The sequence below is a fragment of the Akanthomyces muscarius genome, chromosome 4, assembly GCF_028009165.1.
Source record: "Akanthomyces muscarius strain Ve6 chromosome 4, whole genome shotgun sequence".
NCBI classification, from domain to species: Eukaryota; Fungi; Ascomycota; class Sordariomycetes; order Hypocreales; family Cordycipitaceae; genus Akanthomyces; species Akanthomyces muscarius.
In genome coordinates, this window is record NC_079244.1 from 3,904,500 (window position 1) to 3,931,893 (window position 27,394).

At 48.4% G+C, this 27,394-nt stretch overlaps 11 protein-coding genes across 11 annotated transcripts; 9 read left to right on the plus strand and 2 right to left on the minus strand.

Moving 5' to 3' along the window:
- Positions 1-843: 843 nt before the first annotated feature.
- Positions 844-2,289, plus strand: LMH87_012010 (uncharacterized protein; the record flags this gene model as incomplete). The annotated part of the gene is made up of 1 exon (XM_056201244.1): positions 844-2,289. One exon carries the CDS (start codon positions 844-846, stop codon positions 2,287-2,289), a length of 1,446 nt encoding a protein of 481 aa, XP_056053015.1.
- A 654-nt stretch (positions 2,290-2,943) lies between these two features.
- On the plus strand, positions 2,944-6,839 carry LMH87_012011 (uncharacterized protein; the record flags this gene model as incomplete). The annotated part of the gene is made up of 3 exons (XM_056201245.1): positions 2,944-5,337; positions 5,393-6,621; positions 6,677-6,839. 3 exons carry the CDS (start codon positions 2,944-2,946, stop codon positions 6,837-6,839), a joined length of 3,786 nt encoding a protein of 1,261 aa, XP_056053016.1.
- Positions 6,840-7,211: 372 nt separating this feature from the next.
- On the minus strand, positions 7,212-7,561 carry LMH87_012012 (uncharacterized protein; the record flags this gene model as incomplete). The annotated part of the gene is made up of 2 exons (XM_056201246.1): positions 7,212-7,385; positions 7,466-7,561. The coding sequence occupies 2 exons, from the start codon at positions 7,559-7,561 to the stop codon at positions 7,212-7,214; spliced, it is 270 nt and encodes an 89-aa protein (XP_056053017.1).
- A 577-nt stretch (positions 7,562-8,138) lies between these two features.
- LMH87_012013 (uncharacterized protein) lies at positions 8,139-9,119 on the plus strand (the record flags this gene model as incomplete). Its single annotated transcript, XM_056201247.1, has 7 exons — positions 8,139-8,234; positions 8,287-8,358; positions 8,408-8,525; positions 8,576-8,709; positions 8,760-8,858; positions 8,910-9,027; positions 9,079-9,119. The coding sequence occupies 7 exons, from the start codon at positions 8,139-8,141 to the stop codon at positions 9,117-9,119; spliced, it is 678 nt and encodes a 225-aa protein (XP_056053018.1).
- Positions 9,120-9,519: 400 nt separating this feature from the next.
- Positions 9,520-12,555, plus strand: LMH87_012014 (uncharacterized protein; the record flags this gene model as incomplete). The annotated part of the gene is made up of 21 exons (XM_056201248.1): positions 9,520-9,723; positions 9,784-9,844; positions 9,995-10,013; positions 10,069-10,171; positions 10,224-10,250; positions 10,353-10,434; positions 10,488-10,525; positions 10,694-10,712; positions 10,768-10,790; positions 10,935-10,967; positions 11,029-11,212; positions 11,263-11,439; positions 11,492-11,499; positions 11,691-11,713; positions 11,767-11,783; positions 11,905-11,968; positions 12,019-12,069; positions 12,135-12,160; positions 12,211-12,284; positions 12,421-12,472; positions 12,524-12,555. 21 exons carry the CDS (start codon positions 9,520-9,522, stop codon positions 12,553-12,555), a joined length of 1,317 nt encoding a protein of 438 aa, XP_056053019.1.
- A 1,248-nt stretch (positions 12,556-13,803) lies between these two features.
- LMH87_012015 (uncharacterized protein) lies at positions 13,804-14,502 on the plus strand (the record flags this gene model as incomplete). The annotated part of the gene is made up of 6 exons (XM_056201249.1): positions 13,804-13,806; positions 13,890-13,928; positions 13,997-14,030; positions 14,100-14,108; positions 14,178-14,278; positions 14,341-14,502. 6 exons carry the CDS (start codon positions 13,804-13,806, stop codon positions 14,500-14,502), a joined length of 348 nt encoding a protein of 115 aa, XP_056053020.1.
- Positions 14,503-14,686: 184 nt separating this feature from the next.
- LMH87_012016 (uncharacterized protein) lies at positions 14,687-16,770 on the minus strand (the record flags this gene model as incomplete). The annotated part of the gene is made up of 5 exons (XM_056201250.1): positions 14,687-15,303; positions 15,355-16,347; positions 16,396-16,444; positions 16,505-16,667; positions 16,745-16,770. The coding sequence occupies 5 exons, from the start codon at positions 16,768-16,770 to the stop codon at positions 14,687-14,689; spliced, it is 1,848 nt and encodes a 615-aa protein (XP_056053021.1).
- An 887-nt stretch (positions 16,771-17,657) lies between these two features.
- On the plus strand, positions 17,658-21,418 carry LMH87_012017 (uncharacterized protein; the record flags this gene model as incomplete). Its single annotated transcript, XM_056201251.1, has 3 exons — positions 17,658-18,626; positions 18,680-21,167; positions 21,231-21,418. The coding sequence occupies 3 exons, from the start codon at positions 17,658-17,660 to the stop codon at positions 21,416-21,418; spliced, it is 3,645 nt and encodes a 1,214-aa protein (XP_056053022.1).
- A 385-nt stretch (positions 21,419-21,803) lies between these two features.
- On the plus strand, positions 21,804-24,033 carry LMH87_012018 (uncharacterized protein; the record flags this gene model as incomplete). Its single annotated transcript, XM_056201252.1, has 5 exons — positions 21,804-22,100; positions 22,168-23,267; positions 23,325-23,507; positions 23,572-23,759; positions 23,822-24,033. The coding sequence occupies 5 exons, from the start codon at positions 21,804-21,806 to the stop codon at positions 24,031-24,033; spliced, it is 1,980 nt and encodes a 659-aa protein (XP_056053023.1).
- Positions 24,034-25,167: 1,134 nt separating this feature from the next.
- On the plus strand, positions 25,168-26,243 carry LMH87_012019 (uncharacterized protein; the record flags this gene model as incomplete). The annotated part of the gene is made up of 7 exons (XM_056201254.1): positions 25,168-25,275; positions 25,326-25,364; positions 25,417-25,564; positions 25,621-25,760; positions 25,811-25,893; positions 25,954-25,991; positions 26,050-26,243. The coding sequence occupies 7 exons, from the start codon at positions 25,168-25,170 to the stop codon at positions 26,241-26,243; spliced, it is 750 nt and encodes a 249-aa protein (XP_056053024.1).
- A 451-nt stretch (positions 26,244-26,694) lies between these two features.
- Positions 26,695-27,247, plus strand: LMH87_012020 (uncharacterized protein; the record flags this gene model as incomplete). Its single annotated transcript, XM_056201255.1, has 3 exons — positions 26,695-26,814; positions 26,863-27,029; positions 27,088-27,247. The coding sequence occupies 3 exons, from the start codon at positions 26,695-26,697 to the stop codon at positions 27,245-27,247; spliced, it is 447 nt and encodes a 148-aa protein (XP_056053025.1).
- Between the last annotated feature and the right edge of the window lie 147 nt (positions 27,248-27,394).

Genomic DNA, 27,394 nt, shown 5'->3' on the forward strand with positions numbered 1-27,394 from the left:
GGAGACAAAAAAAATATTACATTTTGTAAACTCACATACCTGTTAAAGTAGTCCGCCTTTTCTGTCTGCCCCCACCAGATTCAGTGTCGCCTAATTGACAGATGGTGAAGTCGAGGTAGTTTTAAGCGTAATACATATTGTTCTCTCACCTTTGTTGCCATTCTCACCGCAATCAGCCCTATTTCCTCAATTGCCTTCAATGGCTTTACCTTGGCTATAGACTTTACAAATATATGATTCGTGTTAACACTTAGTGGAAGGATGTGTAGGCAACGATTCTCGAGTGGGTTTACTAAGCTCAATCCATTTAAAATGATATTTATTTGAGCACCAATATACGCAGAAAGCATTTCACTAGAAAAATTGATCACGACATCATGTTGAAAAATCATCGTGTTGCAACCCTGCCGAAAACCTCCCCGTCGTGCAGGTAGACTGGCACCATTATGACGGGAGCGGGGAATAACGGAGCAGCACTACGATAATTATCGCACAGGACATTTGTTTAGCACATGGCCACGATTTAAGGTGGTTGAGGCTAACTGCGGCTAAACCGGGGCGCCAGGTATTCCAACCTCTTCCTCGTCTGCCACAATAAAATCTCCCCATTTGTAATCTGCGAAGTAGTGCTTTGCATGGACCATCTCTCGCCAAAGCATTTGATAATCTGGGTCTTTTTTCTTCATCGAACAATAGTCAAGAAAGCATTCATTATAGCTTCGAGCTTGGCTGTGCAGCGACTCTGCGCGCTTCTGTTGGTGCGCTAATAAAACTGCACAAAATCGAACCTACAGTCTGACAACCGCGAATTGTTGCAACTTTGCAAGCGACGCAACGTGCAAAATGCTACTTCCAATACCAAATCTGAAGGACTACGGCCTCTCAGCCAGGCATGGGTTTCTGCCAAACGAGCTGCCGTTGGCCCGGCTGCCCGACCCCTACTACACCGGCTGGGAGACGATATCAGCAAACCTGTCCTCTTTAATCTTAAGCCGCCGATTGCGAGAGCTGATCCAGGTCCTACCGGTGCTCGACACTCGTGGCCTGGAGCATGACGCAGAGTGGCGCCGCGCATATTCACTTCTCTGCTTCATGACCCATGGTTATATTTGGGCTGGTGAATCGCCAGCGGATCGCGTTCCCCCTCAACTATCCATACCTCTTGTCACGATATCTCAACGCCTGGAGATTGTTCCAGTTGCAACATACGCTGCTGTCTGTCTTTGGAACTTCAAACCGCTATTCATGAATGAGGATATTGATAACATGGAAAATTTGGCCAGCCTCAACACCTTCACAGGCTCTATGGATGAATCTTGGTTTTACCTGGTCTCAGTGGCTATCGAAGCACGCGGTGCGCCTATACTTGACCTGGGGCTCACCGCAATGGAAGCAGCCAGACGCAATGACAGTGCCCTCGTTACAAACTGTTTATGCGCATTCGCCGAGCGACTGACAGATCTTACAAGTCTTCTGCAACGTATGCATGAGAGCTGCGATCCGTCTGTGTTTTACAACCGAATCCGTCCATTTCTCGCAGGCAGTAAGAACATGGGGGAGGCAGGCCTGCCTCATGGCGTTATTTACGAAGACGACTCCGGTGTCGAGAAGTACCGGCAATACAGTGGAGGCAGCAATGCCCAGAGCAGTCTAATTCAATTTTTTGATATTGTGCTTGGCATCAAGCACCTACCTACTGGGCAGTCAGCATCAGCAAACGAAGCCACGGCGAAACGAAACAATTTCATTCAAGATATGCGACGCTACATGCCGGCACGCCATGCGCAGTTTCTCGATGACTGCGAGAATGTGGCCAATATTCGCTCATACGTTCAAAGCAATGCCGACGATGAGAAGCTATGTCTTGCATATGATGCATGCCTCGCCATGCTCAGTGCATTCCGTGACAAGCACATTGCTATTGTTACTAGGTATATCATTAACCCATCACGAGAGGTTCGAGCTCGAAGCCGCAGTCCTGAAGTTCCACGTGGTCGTAACAATATAGCCGTTGCGTCACGGAAAGGAGACGGCAAATCGCAAAAAGGCACTGGCGGAACTGCTTTAATCCCTTTCCTCAAGCAGGCTAGAGACGAGACGGGTGCCCCAGCAATAGCAGAATGGACGAGGCGATTTATGAAACACCAAGTGAGAACTTCTGGCCAAAGCGATATGTTTGCAAGCAAAGCAGATGAAGCTACGTCGTCAAATACCGATGAGATTCCTGTGCGAGGACTTGCGCAAACATGGACCATGGAAGATGAAATGGGAGGAATTTGTCAATTTTGAGGTGCCAAACGATATAAGTATAAATTAAAACAGAGTTTTCACGTGGAAATTGTAAAAAAAACATAGTATGATGTGAGCCAGGCCGGCAGCGATATATTTGTCTCGATTCAATAAAGAGTACACATTGCACAGTGCATTGGCCCGGGACACCAGTGCCACCATGGGTAACTAAACGCACTAAATTTAGGTAGCTTGCCTGCCTGGGAGCTCCGAGCATGCTGTGTTAGTGCGAATAGGATTAGTCAGGGGAGTTAGAAAAGGCCTTTTTCGGACTAGCGCCGACATGGCTGCACGTCGCGCGCTGGAGGCAAAAGCCCAGCTAGATCCTCGCCGTTCTTTTCACCCATTTACCCCAGAGCAACAACCGAACCTACACCAATCTCCAGCCTTCTACTGCGCAACTCGTGCGAAGCCAGGCTGGTATAGTCGCGTGTATAGCGCCATTCCACTGCTGTGCTCAGATGCACGCTTAGGGCATCAGGCGCTTGGTCCAAACCGACCCTTCTGCCTCCCTCGCCAACTACCTTGGCACAGCTCCAACCCCTTGCACCCAACCATCAGGCGCTACTCGCGCATGTCCGCGTATTGCGTGGTGAATAGTCTTCTCACACAGAAGAAGCAACGCAGCTGCTGTGGCAGCAAATCCCGCCCACCATGACGGAATACGAGGATGAATACGACTACGAAAACTACGAGGAGGAAGATTCGGGCATCACTCCCGAAGATTGCTGGACCGTCATATCCTCTTTCTTCGAATCTAAGGGCCTAGTCTCTCAGCAAACCGCCTCGTTTGATGAATTCACGCAGTCGACCATACAAGATCTTGTCAGCGAGTACTCGAAAATTTCTCTCGATCAGCCCAACCCGCCGTCCACCGATGACCGGAAAATCAGCGTTCGCCGATATGAGATCGAGTTTGGCAGCATTATGGTCTCGAGACCTTCGATCAGTGAGACGGATGGAACAGTGACTTCGCTTCTCCCGTACGAGTGCCGCGACCGCAACTTGACCTACGCTGCGCCGGTCTATATCAAGATAACAAAAAAAGTCCAAGCTGCCGTGGAGACAGAAATTCCTTTGCATGAACTCGACGACGCCCAACAGACGGAGTATGCTAAGACTGGCGAACTGCCCACGCGACTGGCATGGGAATCGGAGGATGCGCCTGAGCCTGAAAACGCCAACAAGCCTGATGCCTGGAAGGACATGGTTTTCGTTGGGAAAATGCCGGTCATGGTCAAATCGAAAGTTTGCCACCTAAGCCGTGAGCACGATGAGAACCTGTTCCTCGTCAACGAGTGCCCATACGATCAGGGCGGTTACTTTGTCATCAATGGAAGCGAAAAGGTGCTAATCGCCCAAGAGCGTTCTGCCGCCAATATCGTCCAAGTGTTCAAAAAGGCTCAGCCCAGCCCATACACCTACACTGCTGAAATCAGGAGCGCTCTGGAGAAGGGTTCGCGCCTCATTTCCAGCATGATGCTCAAGCTCTACGGGAAAGGCGAGTCGGCCCGGGGCGGGTTCGGTCAAACGATTCATACAACACTTCCGTTCGTCAAATCAGACCTTCCTGTCGCCATTGTCTTCAGAGCTCTCGGCGTTGTTTCGGACGAGGACATTCTCAACCACATTTGCTACGACCGTAAGGACTCCCAAATGTTAGAAATGCTTCGGCCTTGTATTGAGGAAGCTTTTTGCGTCCAAGACCGTGAAGTCGCTCTCGACTTCATTGGCAAGCGCGGTAACCGGGACCAGGCTGGTCTTGGGCGCGACAAACGAATTCGTGTAGCACGCGATATTCTCCAAAAAGAAACTTTGCCTCACATCTCTCAGGAAGCTGGTAGTGAGACACGCAAGGCTTTCTTTGTTGGCTACATGGTTCACAAGCTGCTTCAGTGCGCTCTGGGACGTCGCGAGCCCGACGACAGAGATCACTTTGGTAAAAAGCGTCTTGATCTAGCAGGTCCTCTACTCGCTAAGCTTTTCCGCGGTATTATGCGTCGAATGCACTCAGAGCTTGCCAACTACCTCAGACGCTGTGTTGAGGGCAACCGTCACTTCAACCTGGCTGTTGGTATCAAGCCCGGTACACTTTCAAATGGTCTCAAGTACTCGCTTGCCACTGGTAACTGGGGCGACCAGAAGAAGGCCATGAGCTCAACTGCCGGTGTGTCTCAGGTGCTGAATCGCTATACGTTTGCCTCGACGCTGTCCCATCTTCGACGTACCAATACGCCCATCGGCAGAGATGGCAAACTGGCGAAACCTCGTCAGCTTCACAATACTCATTGGGGTCTCGTCTGTCCTGCTGAGACACCTGAAGGTCAGGCTTGTGGCCTAGTCAAAAACCTGTCTCTCATGTGTTACGTCAGCGTCGGTTCGCCCGCCGAGCCGCTCATTGACTTCATGATCAACAGGGGTATGGAAGTTATCGAAGAGTACGAACCACTCAGATATCCGCACGCTACCAAGATCTTTGTCAACGGGACCTGGGTTGGAGTTCACCAGGACCCGAAGCACCTTGTGGATCAGGTATTTGAAACCCGTCGCAAGTCATACCTACAGTACGAGGTGTCTCTCATCCGGGAAATCCGTGATCAAGAATTCAAGATATTCTCTGATGCGGGCCGAGTCATGCGGCCCGTTTTCACAGTACAGGAGAAAGACGACCCTGAGACTGGCCTTGAAAAGGGCCAGCTTGGTCTGACAAAGGATTTGGTCAACAAACTGGCGCAAGAGCAGGCTGACCCACCTGATGATCCAGAAATGAAGATGGGCTGGGAGGGTCTGATCAAAGCTGGCGCGATTGAGTATTTGGATGCTGAAGAAGAGGAGACGTCAATGATTTGCATGACTCCGGAGGATCTGGAGCTCTATAGACTTCAAAAAGCAGGTATACCTGTCGAGGACGACTCAGGCGAGGATCCAAACAAGCGCCTGAAGACGAAAACCAACCCAACCACACACATGTACACTCACTGCGAGATTCATCCAAGTATGATTTTGGGTATTTGTGCAAGTATCATTCCATTCCCGGACCACAATCAGGTAAGCTGCTCATCCTACACAGATCGGCGATTTCAGGAACTAACCAGTGCTCTAGTCTCCTCGTAATACCTACCAATCCGCAATGGGTAAACAAGCCATGGGATTCTTCCTGACGAATTACTCTCGCCGCATGGATACCATGGCGAACATTCTATACTATCCACAAAAGCCTTTGGCTACGACTCGATCTATGGAGTTTCTGAAGTTCCGAGAACTACCTGCAGGTCAGAACGCCATCGTTGCCATCGCGTGTTACTCCGGTTACAATCAGGAAGACTCCGTCATCATGAACCAAAGCAGTATCGATCGTGGTCTCTTCAGAAGCTTGTTTTTCCGTTCTTACTCTGATCAGGAGAAGAAGGTCGGGTTGAATTACACGGAAATTTTCGAAAAGCCTTTCCACCAAAGCACTCTGCGCATGAAACACGGCACTTACGACAAGCTCGACGAAGACGGTATCGTCGCGCCTGGTGTTCGCGTCTCTGGTGAAGACATCATTATTGGCAAAACTGCACCCATCGACCCGGAGACGCAAGATCTGGGCACGCGTACAACGGCGCACCAACGCCGTGATATCTCTACACCTCTGCGTAGTACAGAAAACGGCATTGTCGATCAAGTCATTGTGACTGTCAACGCCGACAACGTCAAATACGTCAAGGTCCGAGTTCGTACGACGAAGATACCCCAGATCGGTGATAAATTTGCTTCAAGGCATGGTCAAAAGGGCACTATTGGTGTCACGTACCGACAGGAAGACATGCCGTTTACGAGAGAAGGTGTCACACCTGATATAATCATCAACCCGCACGCTATTCCCTCTCGAATGACAATTGCTCACTTGATTGAATGCCTTCTCAGTAAGGTTTCAACTTTGGAAGGTATGGAAGGCGATGCTACTCCGTTTACCGATGTCACCGTCGACTCTGTCTCCGACCTGCTCCGCAAGCATGGATATCAGTCGCGCGGTTTCGAGATCATGTACAATGGTCACACTGGCAAGAAACTCCGGGCTCAGGTCTTCTTCGGACCTACCTACTATCAGCGTCTACGTCACATGGTGGACGACAAGATTCACGCACGCGCGCGTGGCCCCGTACAGATCATGACGCGGCAGCCCGTGGAAGGTCGTGCTAGAGACGGTGGTCTGCGTTTCGGTGAAATGGAACGCGATTGTATGATTGCGCATGGCGCGGCGGCTTTCTTGAAGGAGCGTCTGTTCGAAGTCTCCGATGCATTCAGAGTGCACATTTGTGAGATTTGCGGCCTGATGACGCCCATCGCGTAAGTTGACCACTATATTACTACCTGGCAAAGTATTGACTAACCCTGTAACCAGAAACCTTTCGAAGCAATCTTTCGAATGCAGGCCTTGCAAGAACAAGACCAAGATTGCCCAAATCCACATTCCATACGCAGCCAAGCTCTTGTTCCAGGAACTTCAATCCATGAACATTGCAGCACGTATGTTTACGGACAGATCTGGTGCCTCTATCAGGTAAAGGGCACCCGAATATGGAGCGGAAAAAGTGCGTTTGTCTTATTTCTGTTTCCTTGCTTTATTCGGGGGTGGGGGGGGCTCTTTAGAAACCAAAACCTATGATACAAGTTATTCCAAAGCATGATCTGCGTCAAGCCAGACGCGAGTTTTGGTGGGAGATGGCCGGCGCAAAGATGTAAAGTAAATAAATGGTAGTGAGTTTGGCACAGATACATGTGGCTGTTAAACAGCTCCAGCCATGCATTTCACCAACACACGCATAACAAATACAATAGAAAGATTGTATTCGAGGCCGATTTTCGCGACGTATCATTATTTTGCAAGTCGTAGATATTATACAGAAATCGATCGTGGTGTTTACCATAGCACAAGGCTATGATTTGTTCATCCGACCGCCATCGCTTTGTAGCGGGGTCTCTAATGAGCTGCGAACGTTTTGCTCACGCTTGTATTCCTCTTCCAATGCCTTTTGCATATCGAAATCAAGTTGGCGTTCGCGCTTAATTCGCTGTTGCTCCATATCGCGGACGACACCTTCGTGCATAGCCTGTAACGGAGAGTATTCAGCAAGCGCGATCACGGCGTATTGATTCTTTTTCCATTGGTAGTTGCCCCAGGGTTGCGTACCTGCTTCTCGAACCTTTGCTGGAAGTGAACGAAGAGAATAGTGCTACCAGCGAAGAGCGAGGTACCCAAAAGGGTCAGCTTCGAGGCTCGAGACATAGCAGCTGCGACTCGTGTTTTTTTGGGGGGGGGGTGGAATCTTTCTTCCTCTGTATCTTCACTTCTCGATGGAAATGGTCTCGGAGCCGGAACTGTATTTCCGATTGAAATTCGGTGCGTGGAAAAAGTCCTGAGTTCGGGATCATGCGCCAGCAATCGCGCGCTGAGTCCTGGAAACAGTAGCCCCACCAAAGCTCAGGCGCATCCACTCGCCGCCCACTTGGCAGCACGAGCGTCACCAAGGTAGGGTACCTACTGTGGATGGACATAACCTGACCATCGCTGAGCTGATAACCGAGGCGTGTTTAGCCGGGGTTCGGCCGGCGCGCCCTTGTACCGTTACACATAGTTTTTCAGCAGCCAATGAGAAGCCGCGTTGCTTTGTTGTGATCCACTCTTTATGCACGAAAAAAAATTCACGCGTACCTATTTGGAACCGGTTCCAGACCAGTTCCCATCCCTTTCTTTTCTTTCTCCTTCAAGCTCTCCTCTCTTGACGATTGCGCTGCCCTCCGACCTCTCGTTCTTTGCGAATTAATTCACAATTGTCTCCGAACCGATTCCGAAACAATTCCAAATGGCGCCATCATACAAGAACTCCGAGGCCTACCAGCGCTACCGCACCGCCGGCCGTCCCTCCGCAAACAAGCTGCCTGTTTTGCAGCAGAATAATGTACGTGTCTATTATTCTTTGAATAGAATCAATACTGAATCAATTCTAATAGGATGGCCGCTTTATGATCATGTCTGGAGAGCTGTACTGCCGCTGGCGAGAGAATGGCAGGCTCTGTGTCTATGTTAGTTCTCGAATTCCTTCAGAAATGATTCCAAACTAATTCCGATTAGGAAGACATCTTTTCAAGCGAGAGTGCGCTGCACCGGCACTACGATATGGCCCACGAGGCACTGGTTAAGGACCGTACCTCTGGCCGCAACAAAACCAAGCAGGAGATGAAGTTGCGCCGTGAGTACTGCTTTGGAATTGATTCCGTGTTGATACTGAAATATTTCCAGGCTGGTACGAGGACATTATGGAGGGCAGGAGGCCAACCTGGCTCCCGCGCAAGCCTCTGGACGGCTCTGCAGCCCCCCCGGGCGTGGCAACCTCGCCGCCTCGCCGCCGTGGTCAACACCACGATACTTCGCAGGTATTGTTTGGAATTGGTTCTGAAATAATTCCGATGCTGATGAGAAATAGTTCGCGCCGCCCTCTGATTCTGATTCGGAGGAAGAGAACGAGCCAGTCGAGTCCTCTGAGGAGGAGGAGGAGGAGGAGGAGCGGGAGATCCCCGAAGAGGTGAGTATCGCTGGAACTATAACGGAATTAATTCTGACCTGATTCCAAAAGGATCTGCACCGGCTGCCAAAGAATGACGATGGCAGCCTCGATCTGGATGCCATGCATGAGAATGCAGGCTATGTTTTCCGCACCATTCGTTGCCCACACTGCACGGCCAATGATGATGGTAAGTTTGACTGGAATTATTCCGGAATCAATTCTGACATGATTTCCAAAGAGTGCCCTGGCCCCCTGCCCGACCCTGATTGCTCAGTTTAGAAAACGCACCAGGGTCGAGGCCTGGAATGGCCCGATTCGAGCGAGAGTGAGAGTGAGAGCGAGAGCGAGAGCGAGAGCTCTGACGAGGATATGGAGGATTGATTCCGAATTGATTCCGAATTATCGCAGAGATAATTCGAAGAACGGCGTTTTGTTTTTTTATATACCAGGGAAAGATTCCCAATGAATGAATATGTTGGCTTTTTGTAAAAGAAACTTTATTTGTAAAAACTGTGAGAAGATTGATAAGATTTCACTGTGGAACTGATTCGGAACCGGTTCTACACTCGTTCCGGACTGGTTCCAGACCGGTTAGTAAGCAACTTTTTTGAATACTTTTTTTTTTTCAACTTCCTCAACACTCTTCCTCTTTTCCTCCTTCTATAACACAACCAAAGTTATGGAAACTAATTCGGAACCACATTTATATATTCTAACAGGGTCTACTACCCTAGAGGATAATAATTCGTCACATTTACGTGTTGAAACAATCTTTTATTCACCTTTAATTCCTGATTATCCTTCTACAAGCTTATCTGGAATTGCTTATATTATTCCAACAAATTCACTTCAACAAGAGGATATAATCCAACCTTGGAATACAGTATGTTTCTATATCATTTATTAACTTATTTAGAATTAATTCTAATTTACTTTCTATTAGATTCAATACTGTTCAGCCCGCAAGATACCTGGAAAGAAGTCTTCAGTTACTATCTTCCATGGTAGACCTTGTTTTCGTTATCAACGCACTTGTCAAGGTGGACAAATTTGTGAATTTTTCCGAAATATCACTTCTTGGAACCATTCAGAAGTTAATTCGGAATTATTTCAAAAACTATCAAGACTTCAAAAAGAAGCTGAATTAAATTCAGTTAAAAATAAGGCTATTACGTTAGTTTTTCTTTTATTTATTCTCTTATTCCTCTTTTATTAATAGATATAATAGGTGGGCACATGCCCAGTTAAAGGCCTTTTCCCATCCAAATCAACGAGGTTGTAATCCTCGAAGAGATACTTGTCGGTTAATATTATATATAACTGATTTAAGTGTGAGTTTTATTTCTAAATTAATTCTTAACTAGTTCTAATTTATTTTTATAGCGAATATCACACACAGCAGAAAAGCATGTATGCTGTTCTCATTTTCAGACAGTACCAACAGCCTCTTTTGAGCTACATTATTTTACTATATGCCCTTTAGAGTATCAAGAATATTCTAATCTTATAGAGGCTATTTTTAATAATGAGGCTCTTAATGAGGAAGATTCTTGTTATGCTATACACTCAACAAGACGGAAAAAGAAAACTTGTGGTAAGTTTATTTAGAATTATTTCGAAATTAGTACTAATATATTTCTCACTTAGATATGAATCACTTACAACGCCAAGGAAGACTACAACCAGTACATTGCTCTGTTATTTTTAATTTCCTGCTGCCTATTGGTAGTGATTCTTCTTTCCCAGGAATTATTATTACTTCTCATGGAATTCACTCTCATCCTCCAATTGCTCCATCAATTATACCAGCTTCAATTACAGCACAGCTATATACTCTTTTACTCCGGATTAAGGGTAAAACTACCTCAATTAGTAAGTTTCTAACTCTTTCTAAATTAATTCTAAACTATTTCCTAACTATTTCTAGTCCCTTTTCTAGCGAACCCACATGTTCGTGAATTCCTTACAAGCTATGGGGCTTTATCTTTTACAGAAATCCATCTAGCATTTGCAAATATGGATAGAATAAAAGCACTTATGACTAAAGTGCTATTAATTCATAATCCAGCTGGTGCTGATCGGGTTGCTACACAGTTAGCCTATTATAATCAACCAGAGTCATCAAGAGTAAGTTGATACTTTATATTTATTTCGAAATTAATTCCATACTAATTCTAATATGTTTTAGTATATCCAATATTTTGAGGATAATGGTGAAGATTATTTAGCTATTTGTTTCTTTCAAGAACAAGCTAAATTATTTCAAGATCAAAAGGTTATAACCTTTCAAATGGATGCAAATTATAAGCATCGATTTGGACAACAACATGTGGAATTAATCTGGGCTTATTACTCAGATAATGCAAATAAAAGTAAGTTCTATCTTGAATTAATACAGAATTAATTCTAATATATCTTAAAGGTATTACACTTTTACGCGCCTATTATAATAACGAGGGTGCAAATACTATTGAATTTATATTCAAAAAAGTACATGAAATCTTCTACCAACGATATAACTTCACTTTAAAGTGGAATTATTTACATGGTGAAGGTTTAATTGGAGTTACAATGGACCAGGCATGGGATGGTATTAAAGGTAAGTTACATATTAATTATTAAGAGTTCCGAATTGATTCTAATCTATTTAGGATTTGGTGTATATCTACAATCTCTTGATACACAACAACGAGGTTGGGAATGGCATTGTTTAAATGTTATTAGATTTTGCCTAGTTCATTTTGAACGTGGTATAAGTCGTATTTGTGGAGAACATGCCTCTCGTGCTCCTAATTCTTTATATGGGCAGATGGCTTCTATTTTAGCTGTTTCTTCAGCTGAAAGTTATAGCCGTATCTTACGAGGGCTAATGTGTAAGTTATTTCTTATTTATTTCAGAATTAATTCTAATTTGCTTTATTATTAGTTCATCAACGTCAAGATGTACGAAATTGGGCTATACATAAAAGCTCAGCTATTCTACAATCTGGTTTAAACCCGCATTGTAGTCTAATTCGAAGAGAGTTTTGGAATTTAATGTCTAGGCATACAAATATTGTTGAAGCGCTTCACCAACAATCATATGTGTGGACTGGACGTTTTTTACCACTACTTAACTGTATTGAGAGGTATACCATTGAACTATTACTAAATTAGTTTATAACTAACTCTAAATCAGTTCGAAAATACTTGATCGAGTTATTATGCAAGCTTTAGCTGCAGCATCAGGGTATAATTTAACCCTTCAGGGTATAATTTAACCCTATCATATACCGATAATAGCTTTCATTCAAGGGTTCAAAGACAGGTTAAAAGAACAAGTAAGTATTTTCTTTTAACTAAAAATACTTTAATATTAATTCTAAAATAGATATAAGCCGGGATACTCGGTTTAGACAGCGTTCTAATACTCCTCTACGAGATAATTCTCGAGTTCGATCTAGAGTAAATTCTCAGATTAACTCAGTTACTAATTCAAGAGAAAACTCTAGAAATAGTTCTGAAGTAAATCCTGGAATTAATTCCGATTTAACTCAAAGAGAAATACAACCAACAGCTTTATCAACTATTGCTTCTTTAGCACTTTTACAACGTGCAACCTCCTCAGGAACACTTCCAAATCAACAACAAAGGTATTATATTTTTATTTTTATAATAATATCTTATTAATTTTATCTTAGAAGACCTCAGCTTACTAGTCTTTCCTCTGATGTAGATTTAAGGCAGCTAGTTCAACAACAAGCTGAACAGATTGTATTATTACAACAACAACTTGAGAATCAGTCTAGAACTAGTTCCTAACTAAATTTTATTATAGTAAAATCTATATTCTTTATTACTTCTTTACTAATAGTAATAAATAAAGTAATATATTAAGAGTTATAGTATTAATATATAAAAGTATAATCTAATTATATTAAATTAATTCCTAATTATTACTTAAAGGTTCCTCAAACCTCTCCCAGATAATACAGTCCTTATCATAAAAGTTAGGAGGACATTTTCTTCCTTTTTCCTTACATAATACACAATTATTTGGGTTTCTCCCACTTTCAAGAATTAATTTTGAAATATTAACCTTTTTATTCCGAAATATCGGTGCAGGGAGCTTTATAGCCTTTTGGTTATTATAATGAATTAAAGGCTGTTGCTCTTCATCCATTCCTTGTGATAGTGGGGAAGGTTGATTTGGAGTTGGAATTAATTCCTGAGTAATTTAAAAGTTAATAAGAATTAATAAAGAAATAAATATAATATACCTTTTTAAATTGATTATACCACTTTAGTATTATAACCTCACGGCTTGCATTTATTCTTCCAACTGATGGTGTGTAAATATCTACACCATGTCTTTTGATATGCTTGCGTAGGTTTGGTGTAGAGGTATAGGGTAGTGCATGTATACACGGTTCAGAATCAATTCGGTATCGACAATACACCTCTCCAGGGTAGATAATAGCCTTGCCATCACAGTATTCATACTCTGGTAGATTATCTGGGCGTATTCCGTTATTTTGATAGGCAATATAGCCTGCAGTTGTCTGATAAAGAGGTGGCATTAGAATTGATTTCGTGTTGTTATTGAATTCTTTCCGAAAGAGTTCTGAAAGCGCTCTGTATTGATTACGTTAAGTACACGTTAGTATCATATTAGCTGCGTAAGTGCATAAATATGCAATATCTACATGTGATATGCTAGTAATGAGGTGGCCCGTGGTGATAAGTGGAGACGTGTAAGGCACAGTACAAGGACTCGCCGGCCGGACCCCGGCTAAACACACCTCTGGTCAGGCTATCAGCTCAGCGATGGTCGGGTTATCTATGAGCACGTACCTACTAGCCATCGTCACTCTACAACCTCATTGCGGCGTATCCATCAATCTTGACCGGCCCTGCTTCGAGTACCAACTCGCTCCTGACTCACATCTCGAATAAGCAGAGAATACAACAATCTTTATCCAAAATGGTTAGCAGAGAGAACAATCCTTCTCCTCCATCGGGCGACACGTCTCAGTATCTGTTTTCACTCCAGTCACTAACCGGACGCAGTCGGCCCAGAACTCCGCAGGCATTCAGACCCTTCTCGATGTACGTAACTTACTACACGATGGCTCGTCTGAAATATAAAAAGAGCAATGTTATTAACATTACCATAGTCTGAGCGCGAGGCTTCTAAGATTGTGCAAAAGTGTAAGCTGTTTCGTTCCCTGCCGCCCTGGTTGATCGGTCTGCTAACGATGGTGTTTCCCGTTTATTCAGCCAGAGAATGTGCGTACAAGATTTTTCTCGTCTCAGCGCTAGCCGCTATGAGTGTGGTGATTCTAACACGCAATGCAGTCCGCACGAAACGTGTCAAAGAAGCCCGCGATGAAGCAAAGAAGGAAATCGCTGAATACAAGGCAAACAAGGAGGATGAATACAAGAAGTTCGAAGCCGAGGTGCGTCGTCAGCCATTCATCATGCATGAAGTAGCAGTTGCTAACCTGAAATTACTACACAGCATAGCAAAGGCAATAAGCAAGCCGAGGACGAAGCGAACAAAGAAGCCGACAAGCAAATCAAGCAGATCACCGAGGCTGGAAAATCGAAGCAGGATGCTGTTGTCAAGAAGCTGCTGGCCGCCGTCTTTGACGTGAACCCGGTAGCGCCTAGTGCTGCCTAGGGTCGACGACAATTGATGCTCCGTATAACAGAATGTCTATTCGGAGACTTGCGTCTGCGGGTACAGGCACGGGCACGATCGTGTCTGGATTCTTCTTGAGCCTTGTTCTGTATTGGCTTATTCTATCACTTCCTTGTTGCTACCAAAAGAAGCATTGTATAAAAGGTTTCCTGGAATCCGAAAGCTATTCAAGAAGCTCTATTAGCGCACCCAACATATCACTCAAGTCTTTGTTATCCTCCTCGCTAGTGTCAAGTCCTTCTTGCTGCTCCTGCATTAGCGATCGCAAGGAGCCTAAATCTTCATCACGTCCTGCTAATAGCTTCTTGATATGCTGCTTTGCGCCCTTATCCTCCGCTACAAGCCATGCCAGGACGACAGCAATTAACTGCAACGTGAACAATCCGTTATCGAGTCTGGCGGCGAGTATCTCGTACTTTTGCTCTTCATCACTGCTGTCCTGCGGCAAGTTGATCTTGGCCTGCAGCATGCCAGCAGAAACTCTGGCTTCGTAGTCTTGGAAGAGCTTGACCAGCTTGGCAGTCTTTTCGTAGCTCTTTTCCACAAACTTGGCGAGAGTTCGAATGCGCTCTCCAGACTCGGTCGGGAAACGCCGCAGCATGTTTGCGAATATACTAACAAAATGATCGATGAGGCGGTGCTCTTGCGTCTTCATAAAGGCAGTGAAGAGCGACTTCAGCCCTCCGGCGTCGACAATCTTGTTGCAGACATCAATGCCACCGATACCAGAAGCAGCGTGGTCGAGCAGGCGTATCGCTGGCGGCTTGGCCTTTTTGCCTTCTTTCAGCATGATGAGACAGAGTTCAACCCCTTCGGCTTCTAGAAACTTGCTTTTGCCAGCATCTGAATCGACGATGCATGTCAAGGCCTCAAATAAGTTCTCCATATATTCTTCTTCCTCGCCACTTTTGTCGGGATCTCGTCTGCGATACTGGGCGACAAGCTGAAGGACACTTTCTACTGCATCGGCCTCAGCGAGGGCTTTTCTGCTGTTTTCTGAGGCTTGCGCCACAATCGCAAGGATCTCGGTGGCATATTGCTTGTTTTGTGTCACATTGGTTTCTTTGTGTTGGATGCGCTGGATGAGCCATTGTATGAGACGTTTTTCGTTGCCTATCCGAACGGCTACTTGGCTCCTGGAGCAAAAGTTCTCCAGTATCCCAAGCGCGTAGTAAACGCCGTTTCGGTCGGATTCGTCAGCTTCGTCGAGTCGTGAGAAGTTAGATACGAGAAGGTCGAGCAGGTCAGCGTCCATAAGGGCATCTACCAAAGCACCCCATTGCTCGTCTCCTGCGGCTACGTCTTCGTCGGTGAGCTCGCCGATGATCTCGATAGCATCAATGGCAATATCTGTGTTCTCGTGCGCCAGCAGGCCAACAAGACTGCCAGTGCAGCCAAGTTTCACGAATTCAGTGTATAGTTCGGGATGTTCGGCCAGAATTGAGAGGCTCTTGATATCTGAGTCTAGGTCTGCTTCGCTTCCAATGAATTTCTGAGGCTCGCTGTCGAATTTGGCTCGCAGCTCGGCGTTTTTGGTGATGTGCTTTTCGAAGTTGAGGGCCGTCTTGCGCAGCCACCCGGCGTCAATCTGCTCTGGCACAGCGCCAGCATCTGCGTCATCGACATAGTCAAGGATCTGCGATTCTTGTTTGCTAATGCCGCCTCCGAAAAAGCGTCCCTCTTCGTCTTCACCGCCGTCGTCGTCGGGTGGTAACTCAGGCCCGAAATCCTGGTCGCCGCCGTCTTCAACCTGGTCGTCTTCGACTCGTGCGCGCCGCCTCGAATCACCATCAGTTGACAACCGACTTGATTTGTATATTTCGTCTGTTATCATGTCAGTCTGTCTCGTTACAATGTTCCAGATGTACATACTTGGGTCGCGCACGGCATCGAGCTTGCGTTTGTTCTGAAGCCCCGCGTTCTATCGAGCAGATCAGTGGCTGTGTCTGTATGGCAGTTTGAGCCGCTTCTTGCCTATTACCTTGAATATGTCATCGACGCTGGTCATTGTACCCGTGGTTATGTGGCTATGCCCTCGTGTGCATTGCACGGCAGGTGTATGATGTCGCGGCCACCCTTGCGCGGGCGCGGCAAGCTTTGTGTTTCCTTGGCGGGTGGAGTGTCGCGGAAGGCCTGAGCCGGGTCTGCTAACTTTTATTAGTGTGTAGTTCCAGTGCAGCAGCCAATAATTACCTGGAACTCCAGGCGTCATTGTACTTGCGGCAAACAGCGTCCAAGCAGCAACATTTGACGTGCAAATCAGTTTTCTGTTACTGAGTAAAGCATCACTTGTTGCAGGCCTGCGTGCACTGGCGTGTCGGTTTTCACACAGTTACATGTTGTTGCAGCTGCTGGTGGAACTCGCTTTGCTGCTGTGCGTGATATGAGCTGGCGCATACCTATCCACTAACTACCTACCTTGAGCATACTCTTAGCTTGCCGAGTCCGTCCCGGAAATGTGCAAGCGGCAATGGAGTCGGGAGCAGTCGCTCGGAAGGGGATGACCTCGGTGCCAAGCTAAACGGCGAGCACTATGCTACCAGAAGATGTTGCAGCAAAATGAAACCAGTTTCGCTCCCGGGCTGAGGTGGTCCCGACGCATAGTATTCACCCCCCAGTGTAAGTGCACCTGCGGAACAAGTCGAGGCATACTACGGAGTACCTGAGGTACCTACCTAGGTATCTAGGTAGTATCACTACACACGCCCGCCCAGGTTCCTAGGTAGCCAGCAAGCAGCCCTTTGCAAGATGCAGCCCCGCCACCAAATGCCTCCCGCTAGCCCCTTCGCCCCTTAGCCTCGCGGGCGGCACAGTATGTCAGCCATTGGGGCTAGTCCTCTGGGCAAGGGAAACGATTCATCGAACAATCTGGCAGGACCATGTGCAGGACATATTCACTGCCTTTCCTTCCTTCAGCCGCAGCTGCAACATTGTATTATCATTATTAAGTCGACAAGCGAATAATTGAGAACGGTAATGGCCGGCCCCCCCTGCAGTAGGTAGCCAGTCATTGTTTGTCGCAAAGCTAGGGGAGGACAACCTCGACGACCAGTACCTAGGTACTTAGTGCACCGTCCGTCATTGTGTAGTCTGCGCAGGTGCGCCAAAGCGACCAGCACTATCCGACCCAAAGGATGCCACAACACCAACCACCCCACGACCATACCGGGCCGCCCAATTCGCCGCCGACAGCCCTCGTCGAGTTCGAAGAGGGCAACGAAGACACAGACACTGCCTCCGCCGCGGTTGCAGCCCTGAGAGCCTTCAGCGCCACTCACCTCACACTCACAAGATCGAAGGCGTCTGTATCTCCGCCCTCCTCCCACCTCAAAACGAATTCGCTCCTGTCCGCTCCTCGTCCGCCTAGAACCTCATCGCTTTTACCGCCGCCGCGAGTCTTGCAAAAGCTGCCACTCGAAGGTGACGAGTCCACAGGGAGTGCCGAGACCGCATCCGCCGGAGACCGTTATTGGCACCAGCAAACCGCTGACGCCGCGACAAACAAGGACCCGCACGAGCTTAACACGTCCCCAGATCAAGACGGCCCTTGGAACACGCACCATCCGAAGCATAGCCAACTTCATCAGCGGCCGGCCCAAACTCCACACGACCGATCCGAAAGCGCCGTTACGCAGGGTCTATCGCAGCCTCTAGACGAGAGCTTCCGGTCAAGAGAGACTGAGGTTGGCCTCCACAACCACCGCGTGCACCAACAGTCGCAGCCTGGCGGCGCTCCCTCCGTTGTGCCAGTCAAATCATTGACCTCGGCCGTGGACAGGCCGCGTACCGGGCCTCTGCCACCTGAGCAGTGCAGCCACCAGATGCCTCAGGACCTGCCACGCGACGGCCAACCAGCGCGGGGCCATGGCCGCCGTCGCAGCTCAAAGGGTAGCACCGATGCTGACAAGGCAAAAGCAGCTAAGCCGCCGTCCCAGAAGGCAATGCTCTCGCGCGCACTACAAAAGGCCAATACGGCCGTCCAGCTCGATAACGCACAGAACCTCGAGGGCGCTCGCATCGCATACTCGGAAGCCTGTGATCTCCTGCAGCAGGTGTTGCGACGAACATCCGGCGATGAAGATAAACGGAAGCTCGAGGCAATCGTGAGTAGATCTCAAACTTACGAACAAGATAACTCGAACTGATGACGCAATAGCGTCAAACGTATGCCAGCCGAATAGAAGAACTAGACCAAATAGGCCCGATGCAGAATCATAGTACGGCATTGAAGGCACTGCCTGCTAGGCCCGGCAGCGACGAATACAGTCCGGAGCTGGTCCAGAAGCAATATAATGCCGCCAGCATCGCGTCCAACATGATCTCCTCTAGCGGGGGCAAATTGGCAGAAGGCTCAAGCACGACTCGAATCTACCCCCGGCGGCCGACCTCGCCTGCGTCAAATACTCAACAACACGATGACGACCAGCCACCGCCCAACATCAGAGCTACAGAATGGCAACGAACGGCCCCGAATGACCAGCAAGGCATGCTGCAATCATCGTTTTCCAAACCCAGCTCTCGCTCCAACCACACACCCACAGGCTCACAGGAGCGAGCTCTCGACATGCCACCTCCTCTGAACTCAGTCAGCGCAGCCTCGCCGCTCAAAAGCCCGCCAGGGAAAAACTCAAAGTATCAGCAAAGCCATGATTTTGTTAGACAATCTGACTCCATGGACGAACTTGGCCATGCTCGTGATGGCAGCCAAAATTCTTGGCTTGATGGGATTGGCGAATCTGGAGGCTCAACAGCATCATCAATCCATTCGAGGACCTCGTTGGAGGGGTTGCGGAGAAAGCATCTACGAAGTGCAAGTGGCCAAACTGAAGCCGAGTTTGATACTGCCCTTGACGCTGCGATTGAAGCTGCGTACGATGACGGGTACGAGCCCACGGGAACAGATAATATAGGGGAAAAAGATGCAGGCGAAGAAGCTGTAGCCAGGGTTTTGCGAAAAGTCGAGAGGGCACGCGAGCGGGTTCGTCGGACGGAGCAGGAAACACTTTCCCTTTCCAATGGCGCGGACATGGCTGGACTACTTTCGCCCAGACATTACAGGTCCACTCATTCTCGGAATGGCTTCTATGATGACAACTCGTCGGATGATGAAGAGCGCATGCTGGAAGAAATGGCCCGTGACTACGACATTGGTGACTTCACCATGAGTGAAGCAGTTCCCATCATAGTGACTCGTGACGAGGAATGCCGGTCGTCCACTCGACACGTGGAGGCACCGCCCGAATCAAGATCTCAGGTTGAGCCTGTGCGGTCCCTGATGGAGAAGAAGTCAACCTCGAACATCATAAAAGGCCTCGGGCCAAGCTTGCCACCGCCCAACACCTCACTGCCTGAGCTTCCTCCGCCGCGCGGCACATCGCCCATGCAGAGTGTACGGAATCGCCGCCTGTCTGGACAGAACCCTAAGCAGCTGAAAATCGATACCACAAAGCCGAACCCGAGCCCATTGGTCATTCACTCACACTCGGATCAATTGCGAGCTGCCCGCGAACAAGAGAATGGCCGACCGTCTACAGCAACGGGACGCATCCGAACTGTCTCCCATGCACGTTCGACTCCTTCCATAGACGTTACACCTTCTGACCCGTCGATTCTTCTGTCAATGGCAAGTCATCGAATACCCACGGACCTGGATGAATCTCCACCGGGCAAACCAGCTTCGCCAACAGCTACTGGCCACAAGTTGCGGAAGAACTTTTCCTCTTCTAGCCTACGAAGTATGAAGAGCAGGAACATGTCACTGTCGAACCTCGAAGATCCATCAGATATGTCACCCGGCACACCGTCGAGCAACCAGTTTGGCGGCTCAAGAACTCCGGCGGTGCCTACCATTCCAACGCCTATGAGCTCAGAGTTCCGCGACAACCTCGACTCCTCGTCGACAGGAGCTCGCCTCTTTGATGACCATTTTCATCAGCCTACGAGCCCTGGATCGGCGGACAATGCACACCCGGACGCCCCAGTGCCCCTGGAGGCATGTCCTCACGACTTCCTGCTCCGACCTTTCTGGCTCATGAGATGCATCTTCCAGACACTGGTACATCCCCGTGGTGGCTATGTCAGTACAAAGCTATTCGTCCCTCGTGACGTTTGGAAAGTCAAGGGCGTGAAGCTGAAGAATATTGACGACAAAATTGCGAACTGTGACCTCCTCACAGCTGCCCTGCTCAAACTAGCACAAGTGGACACGTGCGACGCGGATGCTGTTCTGGAGGAGATGCAGTCGCTTGAAGGGATTCTCGAGCAGGTACAGGCATCCCTCACTCGCAAACTCGGAAATGACGTCGGAGTCCAGGGCTCAGGGTCACTTTTCAAAGAGGCAGGCGGCGATGGGGATGGTACTTCGGGCGTCCCACGGTCAGGCAGCGTATCCAACAAACCATCCTTTTCGTGGCGACGCTTAAGGTCGAAGAGTTCGGGAGTCGCACTTAGTGGCGCATACAACAGCAGCAGGACTGCTGTGGGAGATGCAGGCAAAGGGGACCTAGGCATGGCCAGTCTGCCCATGACGGCGCAGCCTACAAGCCGCCCGCCGAGACGTGACCTTGCCCAAGCGCAATTCATTGGACCCAATGCGAACTATATGAGCTCACTCGCGCGCTTGTTTGATGCAGCCCAGGCCGTTGGTAAGTAACGATTGCCTGCGTATTGGAATATGGCCTACTTTTAGCTTAGCTAACAATCCCCAGATCAGATTGCTCGCCAGGTGGACGACCCTGGTCTGCGTCACGCAGACAAGACGCAAGTTGGCCTAGAGCTTTGCACGCGCCATGCCGCTGAATTTTTTGGCTTTTACATCTGCCGATTTGCATTGGCTGACCTCGGTTTGCTGCTAGAGAAATTTATCAAGAGAGGAAGCGAATGGGTTTTAGCATAAAGAGTATATATGAGTTAGCCATCACATGCATGCGGACTGTGATTGTGATGAATGATTTAGGCGCACGACGTCTGGCTTGCGCAGTCCAGATAGGACTTATTGATATATGTAAATGACCCAAGAGGAAAAAACCGTCGGCAAATTAAACATGCACGGCGACCTTAGAAATTATAAATGGAGTACAAGCCTCTTCTCGCCGCCAATTTATGCATGGTCATGGCGCCAGTATCTACCAAAGTGGTTGGAGCACCCATCCCAGTAAATCGGCGGCGATAAAAAAGTTGGACCCAGCAAGCACCTCGACGACCAGCTGCGCAAAGAGCTTTGGAACAGCCCGGCAGACCTTATAGCGACGACAGCCAATGACAGAGACGACAACTTCTACATGAACCTGGTCGGAAGGGCAGCGCGAGCTTGGACTCGACAATGCCTGACTTCGCGCCCCAATGCAACCCGCAGACCAGACCTCGACCGAGACTGCGCGGCATGGGTACGGCGCTTTGCCTCGCAGACGAAACCTTCGCCAGCGCAGCTTGAGGCGCGCATGGCTGCCATTCCCATCGAGCGATATAGAAACTTCTGCATAGTAGCGCATATCGACCACGGAAAAAGCACACTAAGCGACCGGCTGCTCGAGCACACCGGCACCATTTCGGCGAGCGATGCGAACAAGCAGATTCTAGTATGTTCATGTCGGTAGCTCACAGCAAAGGGGTGCTGTGTCCGGGCGAAGAGCTCACAACTGGCAGGATAAGCTCGATGTCGAACGAGAGCGCGGAATCACAGTAAAGGCGCAAACATGTACGATGCTTTACAACTACAAGGGCGAGGATTACTTACTGCATCTGGTCGACACACCTGGCCACGTTGACTTCCGAGCCGAAGTTACGCGGTCCTATGGCAGCTGCGGCGGCGCAATATTGCTGGTAGACGCCAGCCAAGGTATCCAGGCACAGACGGTCTCGAACTTTCATTTGGCCTTTGCGCAGGGCCTGGCGTTGCTACCTGTAGTCAACAAGATCGATATGCCGTCCGCCGATGTTCCCTCCGTCTTGAAACAGATTGAAGACAGCTTCGAGCTGAATCCCGAAGAAGCCGTCCTTGTCAGCGCAAAAACGGGCAAGGGCATAGAAAGAGTACTTCCAGCTGTCATCGAGAAGATGCCGCATCCGCTCGGCGATCGCAGTAAACCATTGAAGATGCTTCTGGTAGACTCTTGGTACGATAATTTTCGTGGCGTCGTTCTACTTGTGAGGATCTTTGATGGCACGATCCGGGCTGGGGACAACGTGGTGTCCCTCGGTACAGGCATGAAGTACACTGTCGGGCAAGTCGGCGTACAGTATCCTGACGCGATACCACAAAAGGTATTAAGCGCAGGACAGGTTGGCTATGTTCACTTTAACCCTGGCATGAAACAAATCAAGGATGCCAAGCTTGGAGATACCTTCACGGTGGTTGGCAGCGAGGGTTCCGTTGATCCATGCCCTGGCTTCGATGAGCCCAAGCCGATGGTTTTCGTTGCCGCCTTCCCTACCGATCAGGGAGACTACAGCAGGCTCGCAGACAGTATCAACCAATTAGTGCTCAACGACCGCAGTGTGACGTTCCAGAAGGATCACTCAGAAGCATTGGGAGCGGGCTGGCGTCTTGGGTTCCTAGGCAGCTTGCACTGCTCCGTCTTTCAGGATCGCCTGAAGCAGGAGCATGGTCGAAGTATCATCATCACAGAGCCTACCGTGCCAACCAAAATCATATGGAGCAATGGCAAGGAGGAGATTGTGCAGAACCCTGCCCTCTTCCCCGATACTTCTCATCCACATGTGAAGAACTCCCAGCTGCTGGAACCGTAAGTGTGCCACTACAGCCGGTCGCACATGCAGTACTGACCTTTGGCGTTGAACAGATTCGTCAAGGCGACAATAACGGTCCCTGAGGAGCATCTTGGACGAGTGATTGAGCTTTGCGAGGCAAACCGGGGACAGCAGAAGAGTATTGAATTTTTCAACAAGGATCAAGTTATTCTCGTGTATGACATACCTACCGCTCAGCTGGTGGAAGATCTATTTGGAAAGCTGAAAGGGTCAAGGTACGTGCGTGCTTGCCTGCTTGCAACGATGGAGAATCTACTCACACCAATGAACAACAAACAGTAAAGGATATGCCACACTCGATTACGAGGAGACTGGTTGGCGAGAGAGCAAACTATCCAAAGTACAGCTACTTGTGAACAAGCAGCCCGTTGATGCTATCTGCAAGATTGTACACGCTTCCCAAGTCGAGCGTGTGGGTAGGCAGTGGGTCACGAAGTTCAAAGAACATGTTGACAGGCAAATGTTTGGTGAGTGAGCTCGTGAGAGAGTAGTTTCCCTATGCCGGCGACTGACTTCAACCCCGGCGCAGAGGTCGTCATCCAGGCAATAGCGGGTAATAAAATTATTGCTCGTGAGACTATCAAACCGTTTCGCAAAGATGTGCTTGCAAAACTGCATGCCAGCGATATCAGCAGACGGCGAAAGCTACTGGAGAAACAGAAAGATGGTAGAAAGAGGCTGCGAGCCGTTGGCAATGTTATTATTGACCAGGCAGCTTTCCAGAACTTTCTGGCCAGGTAAACAAATATATCTAATATTTATGTGCAAACGTTGTATTATATCAGAGTGTAATTAGACATGTGCGGCGAAACACAATAAACGTATCTCGAGCCTTTTGGTGTCTATGTCTTTGGCTGTGATGTAATTGTGCGTGCCAAATTTATTTCTTTTTTGTCTTCGTATCCGTTTTCTTTTTTTCAATTGCTTATGTTATGCTCTTAAACGCTGCTGCCTTTCGCTGGAGCTAGTGACGATTGCCTTTTTTTTTTTTTTTTTCACGGTTGAACATTGTCATGCGCACAAAAGCAAACTTCGCGCAACCAACTTCTTACAATCTTTCAAACCTGATCAGACTGCGTTTATTAATTCTTCACCTGGTGCTTCTGAGGTATATGTGATATAAGCGTTCTAGAACAAGTGTATCCGGGCGTGGCTTTTTTTTTTCTTATTATCTACGGCATGTCCCCTGTAACCATGAATCAGGTATATAAGCACATATTCCCTGTCACCGAAATATTTCACGAATAGGCTCATTAGCGTGCAGCAAAACTCTCTTAGCGTTACTTCTTTAATACATCACAATCCGTTTATTTTTGCCCCAAGTTTTTGTCTTGGCTGGGCCAAACTTATCACGATATTGGCATGCTGGCGTTACGTGCGTGAGCGCAGATAATCCTGTTCCCATGCCCGACTAGTCCTCCAATGTGGGGCGGGAAGCGATAGGAGCCCCCCGTTGGTTCTCCGTCGGTCAGATCGATCTGTCTCGATGCGCCTGTAGCGTTTGATTCCAGGCTTTCGCCGTACGCTTCACTACATGTGCTCTGGTCATCTTTCATTTCGGCTCCCGTGGTCGGCGCCGATGGTTAGTGGCCATCGTTATGCAAGTACTGCTCGAAGTGCCGCAATACTGGGTTTTCAGAAAGGTACATGACGCGACTGTATGGATACTTACCAGTCTGCAGGCATGTGAAGTATGTGGGGCGGAAATCGTAGCGGGGCCTTATTTTGTTCTTGGCGAGTGAGCGACAATACGCGGCACGACTGCAACTCGCACGAAACAGTTGGCTCCCGCCGTATCTCATGTTTTGTTACGTGCTGCTTTCATGATTTTGATCCGGAAACTGCCTTCAGCTGCTGCCCGACTTTCTGTAAACGATGGTGTCATCAGGCCCGTTCCAGGCGATCCGCTTCCCTTATCCTGAGCCATTGCAGGGCCGGGGCTTCTGGGGACAGCAGACGTCAACACTGAACTGGTGCGAAGAGGTGAACAAACTCGAAGAATGGTGCAAGTATGCACTTCTAACACTTTCCAGGACTATATCCTGACACACTACTGTGCGGAACTTTGTAATGTGAGTCCCTGTACGGCTGGCTATTGGAACTGCGACACCGCTGATGCGCCAGACTTTGACGAACTTGGCTTTCTTATACCTAGGATTCAGAGGTATTCGAAGCTGCTTGCGCCAATCTCATGATAAAATCTTCTTAATTGCGTACGGAGGCTATGTTCTCGTTGGCTTGGGATCCATTGCCTTTCATGCTTCCCTGAAATGTGAGGGCCAGCAGTACGGTGTCATCTTGCTCAGTCACTCATTGGTAGCTTAACAGATCCGATGCAGCTGTGGGATGAGCTTTCCATGATATATACGACCTGTCTCATGATGTTTGCCAGCTTTTCCTATTCCCGCTCGGCCCTATTTTCCACTGTATTTGGTCTTGGCCTCCTTGGTCTCTCCGCATTCATCTCTGTAGGTGTTTTGCCTCCGCCTTGTGGCACGCTTTCTGATAGTTGTCGCAGATATACTATCATACAACCAAAGACCCGGAATTTCACCAGACGGCGTATGGTATACTCACTGCTATCGTTGTACTACATGGCATGTGGGTGATGGAAGCTCGTTTGCGCCCAGCGCTCAGGTCCCGTCATTGCGATGACTGCAGTAGGACCATTCGAACCATGTGGGCAATGATTGCTGTTGGTCAGTCGCTGCAACGTCAAGGATCCTCCTGCGTTGCACTTGCTTACGCGATTTATAGGTCTTTCTGTGTTCTTGTGTGGATTCCTCGTCTGGAACTTGGACAACATATATTGCAGCCAGATCCGCCGGTGGCGCCGCGAGATCGGTTTGCCGTGGGCTGTATTTCTGGAGGGTCATGGCTGGTGGCATCTATTGACTGGTCTTGGTATGGCGATTCTCGATCTCGCTCCCCTCCACAGTTCCATGCACTAACTTGCGCTACAGGGGGTATATATAACCCTGATCTCGTTCGTCATCGCACAGCTAACATCAGTAGCATATTACTACATAGTTTGGGGTATATGGCTCCGTCGCTGTCTTGCTATGCGGGATATGGAGTATGAGCTTTACTGGCCGTCGGTATTCGCCTCCATACCGGAGGTCCGGCGTGCCAATGGCGGTACATGTGTGGACAAGAAGTTGCAATAAATGCCCCTAGCGCGATAACAACATGTTCGACCAACACCGCTGTATTGCCCTCGCTGGCGGATGTTGGATGAGAAACGACGCCACCACAAAATCATGCGGACTAAAACGCATAAATTACCATAGACACAAGCACAGAAAAAGCGACAGCGCCTTGAAAGCATGCATTGCGTGGATCACCTGGAAAGACGTGATGTATTGATAGACTGTAGGGTAGCTAAGAGACGAATAGCTGCCCATGCCAACCCCACATCTGTTCAAACAACGAGAGCTTCGTCACAACAAGTCTGTTTCTCCATCAGCTGCATCTGTTTTCCAACAAACGAAGATGTCGATATCAAACGAGGCTCTGCAGAAGGTATGGAAACCAATGCACAAACACAAACAGCACTGATGTGGGAAATAGCTCGCCCGCGAGATCGAGGTACAGGCTGCTTCCGCGCAGCAACAAATCGGCATCGCACGCACTCAAATAGCTGGCAAACAGAGAGAAGAGCGGCTGGTAAAGCTCACACTAAGCGAGCTTAGCGGCCTGCCGAACGAGACTGTGGTATACGAAGGCGTAGGCAAGATGTCAGTACACCGCAATGATGTTGCGCCAGATTTCGCAACTTGCTGACTGGGCACACAGGTTTGCAGCCATACCTGTCACGGATATGGCACAAAAACTAGAGGGCCAGACGAGAGACCTGGACAATGAAGTAGAAAAACTCAGGAAAAGACTAGTCTACCTGGAAACGACGCACAAAAACAGCCGCGAACACATCGAGCAGATGCTACGAAAAGCCTGACCGACGGCTTGACTCATTGCGACCGGTCGGAGAAACCAAGCGTCCTCACACAACCTGTCGGTTCATATTGGCCGACATCGCAAGCGGCAATTACCGAGGAACGAGCAGATACGTACATAATTAGACGACAGACACGAAATAGAAGAG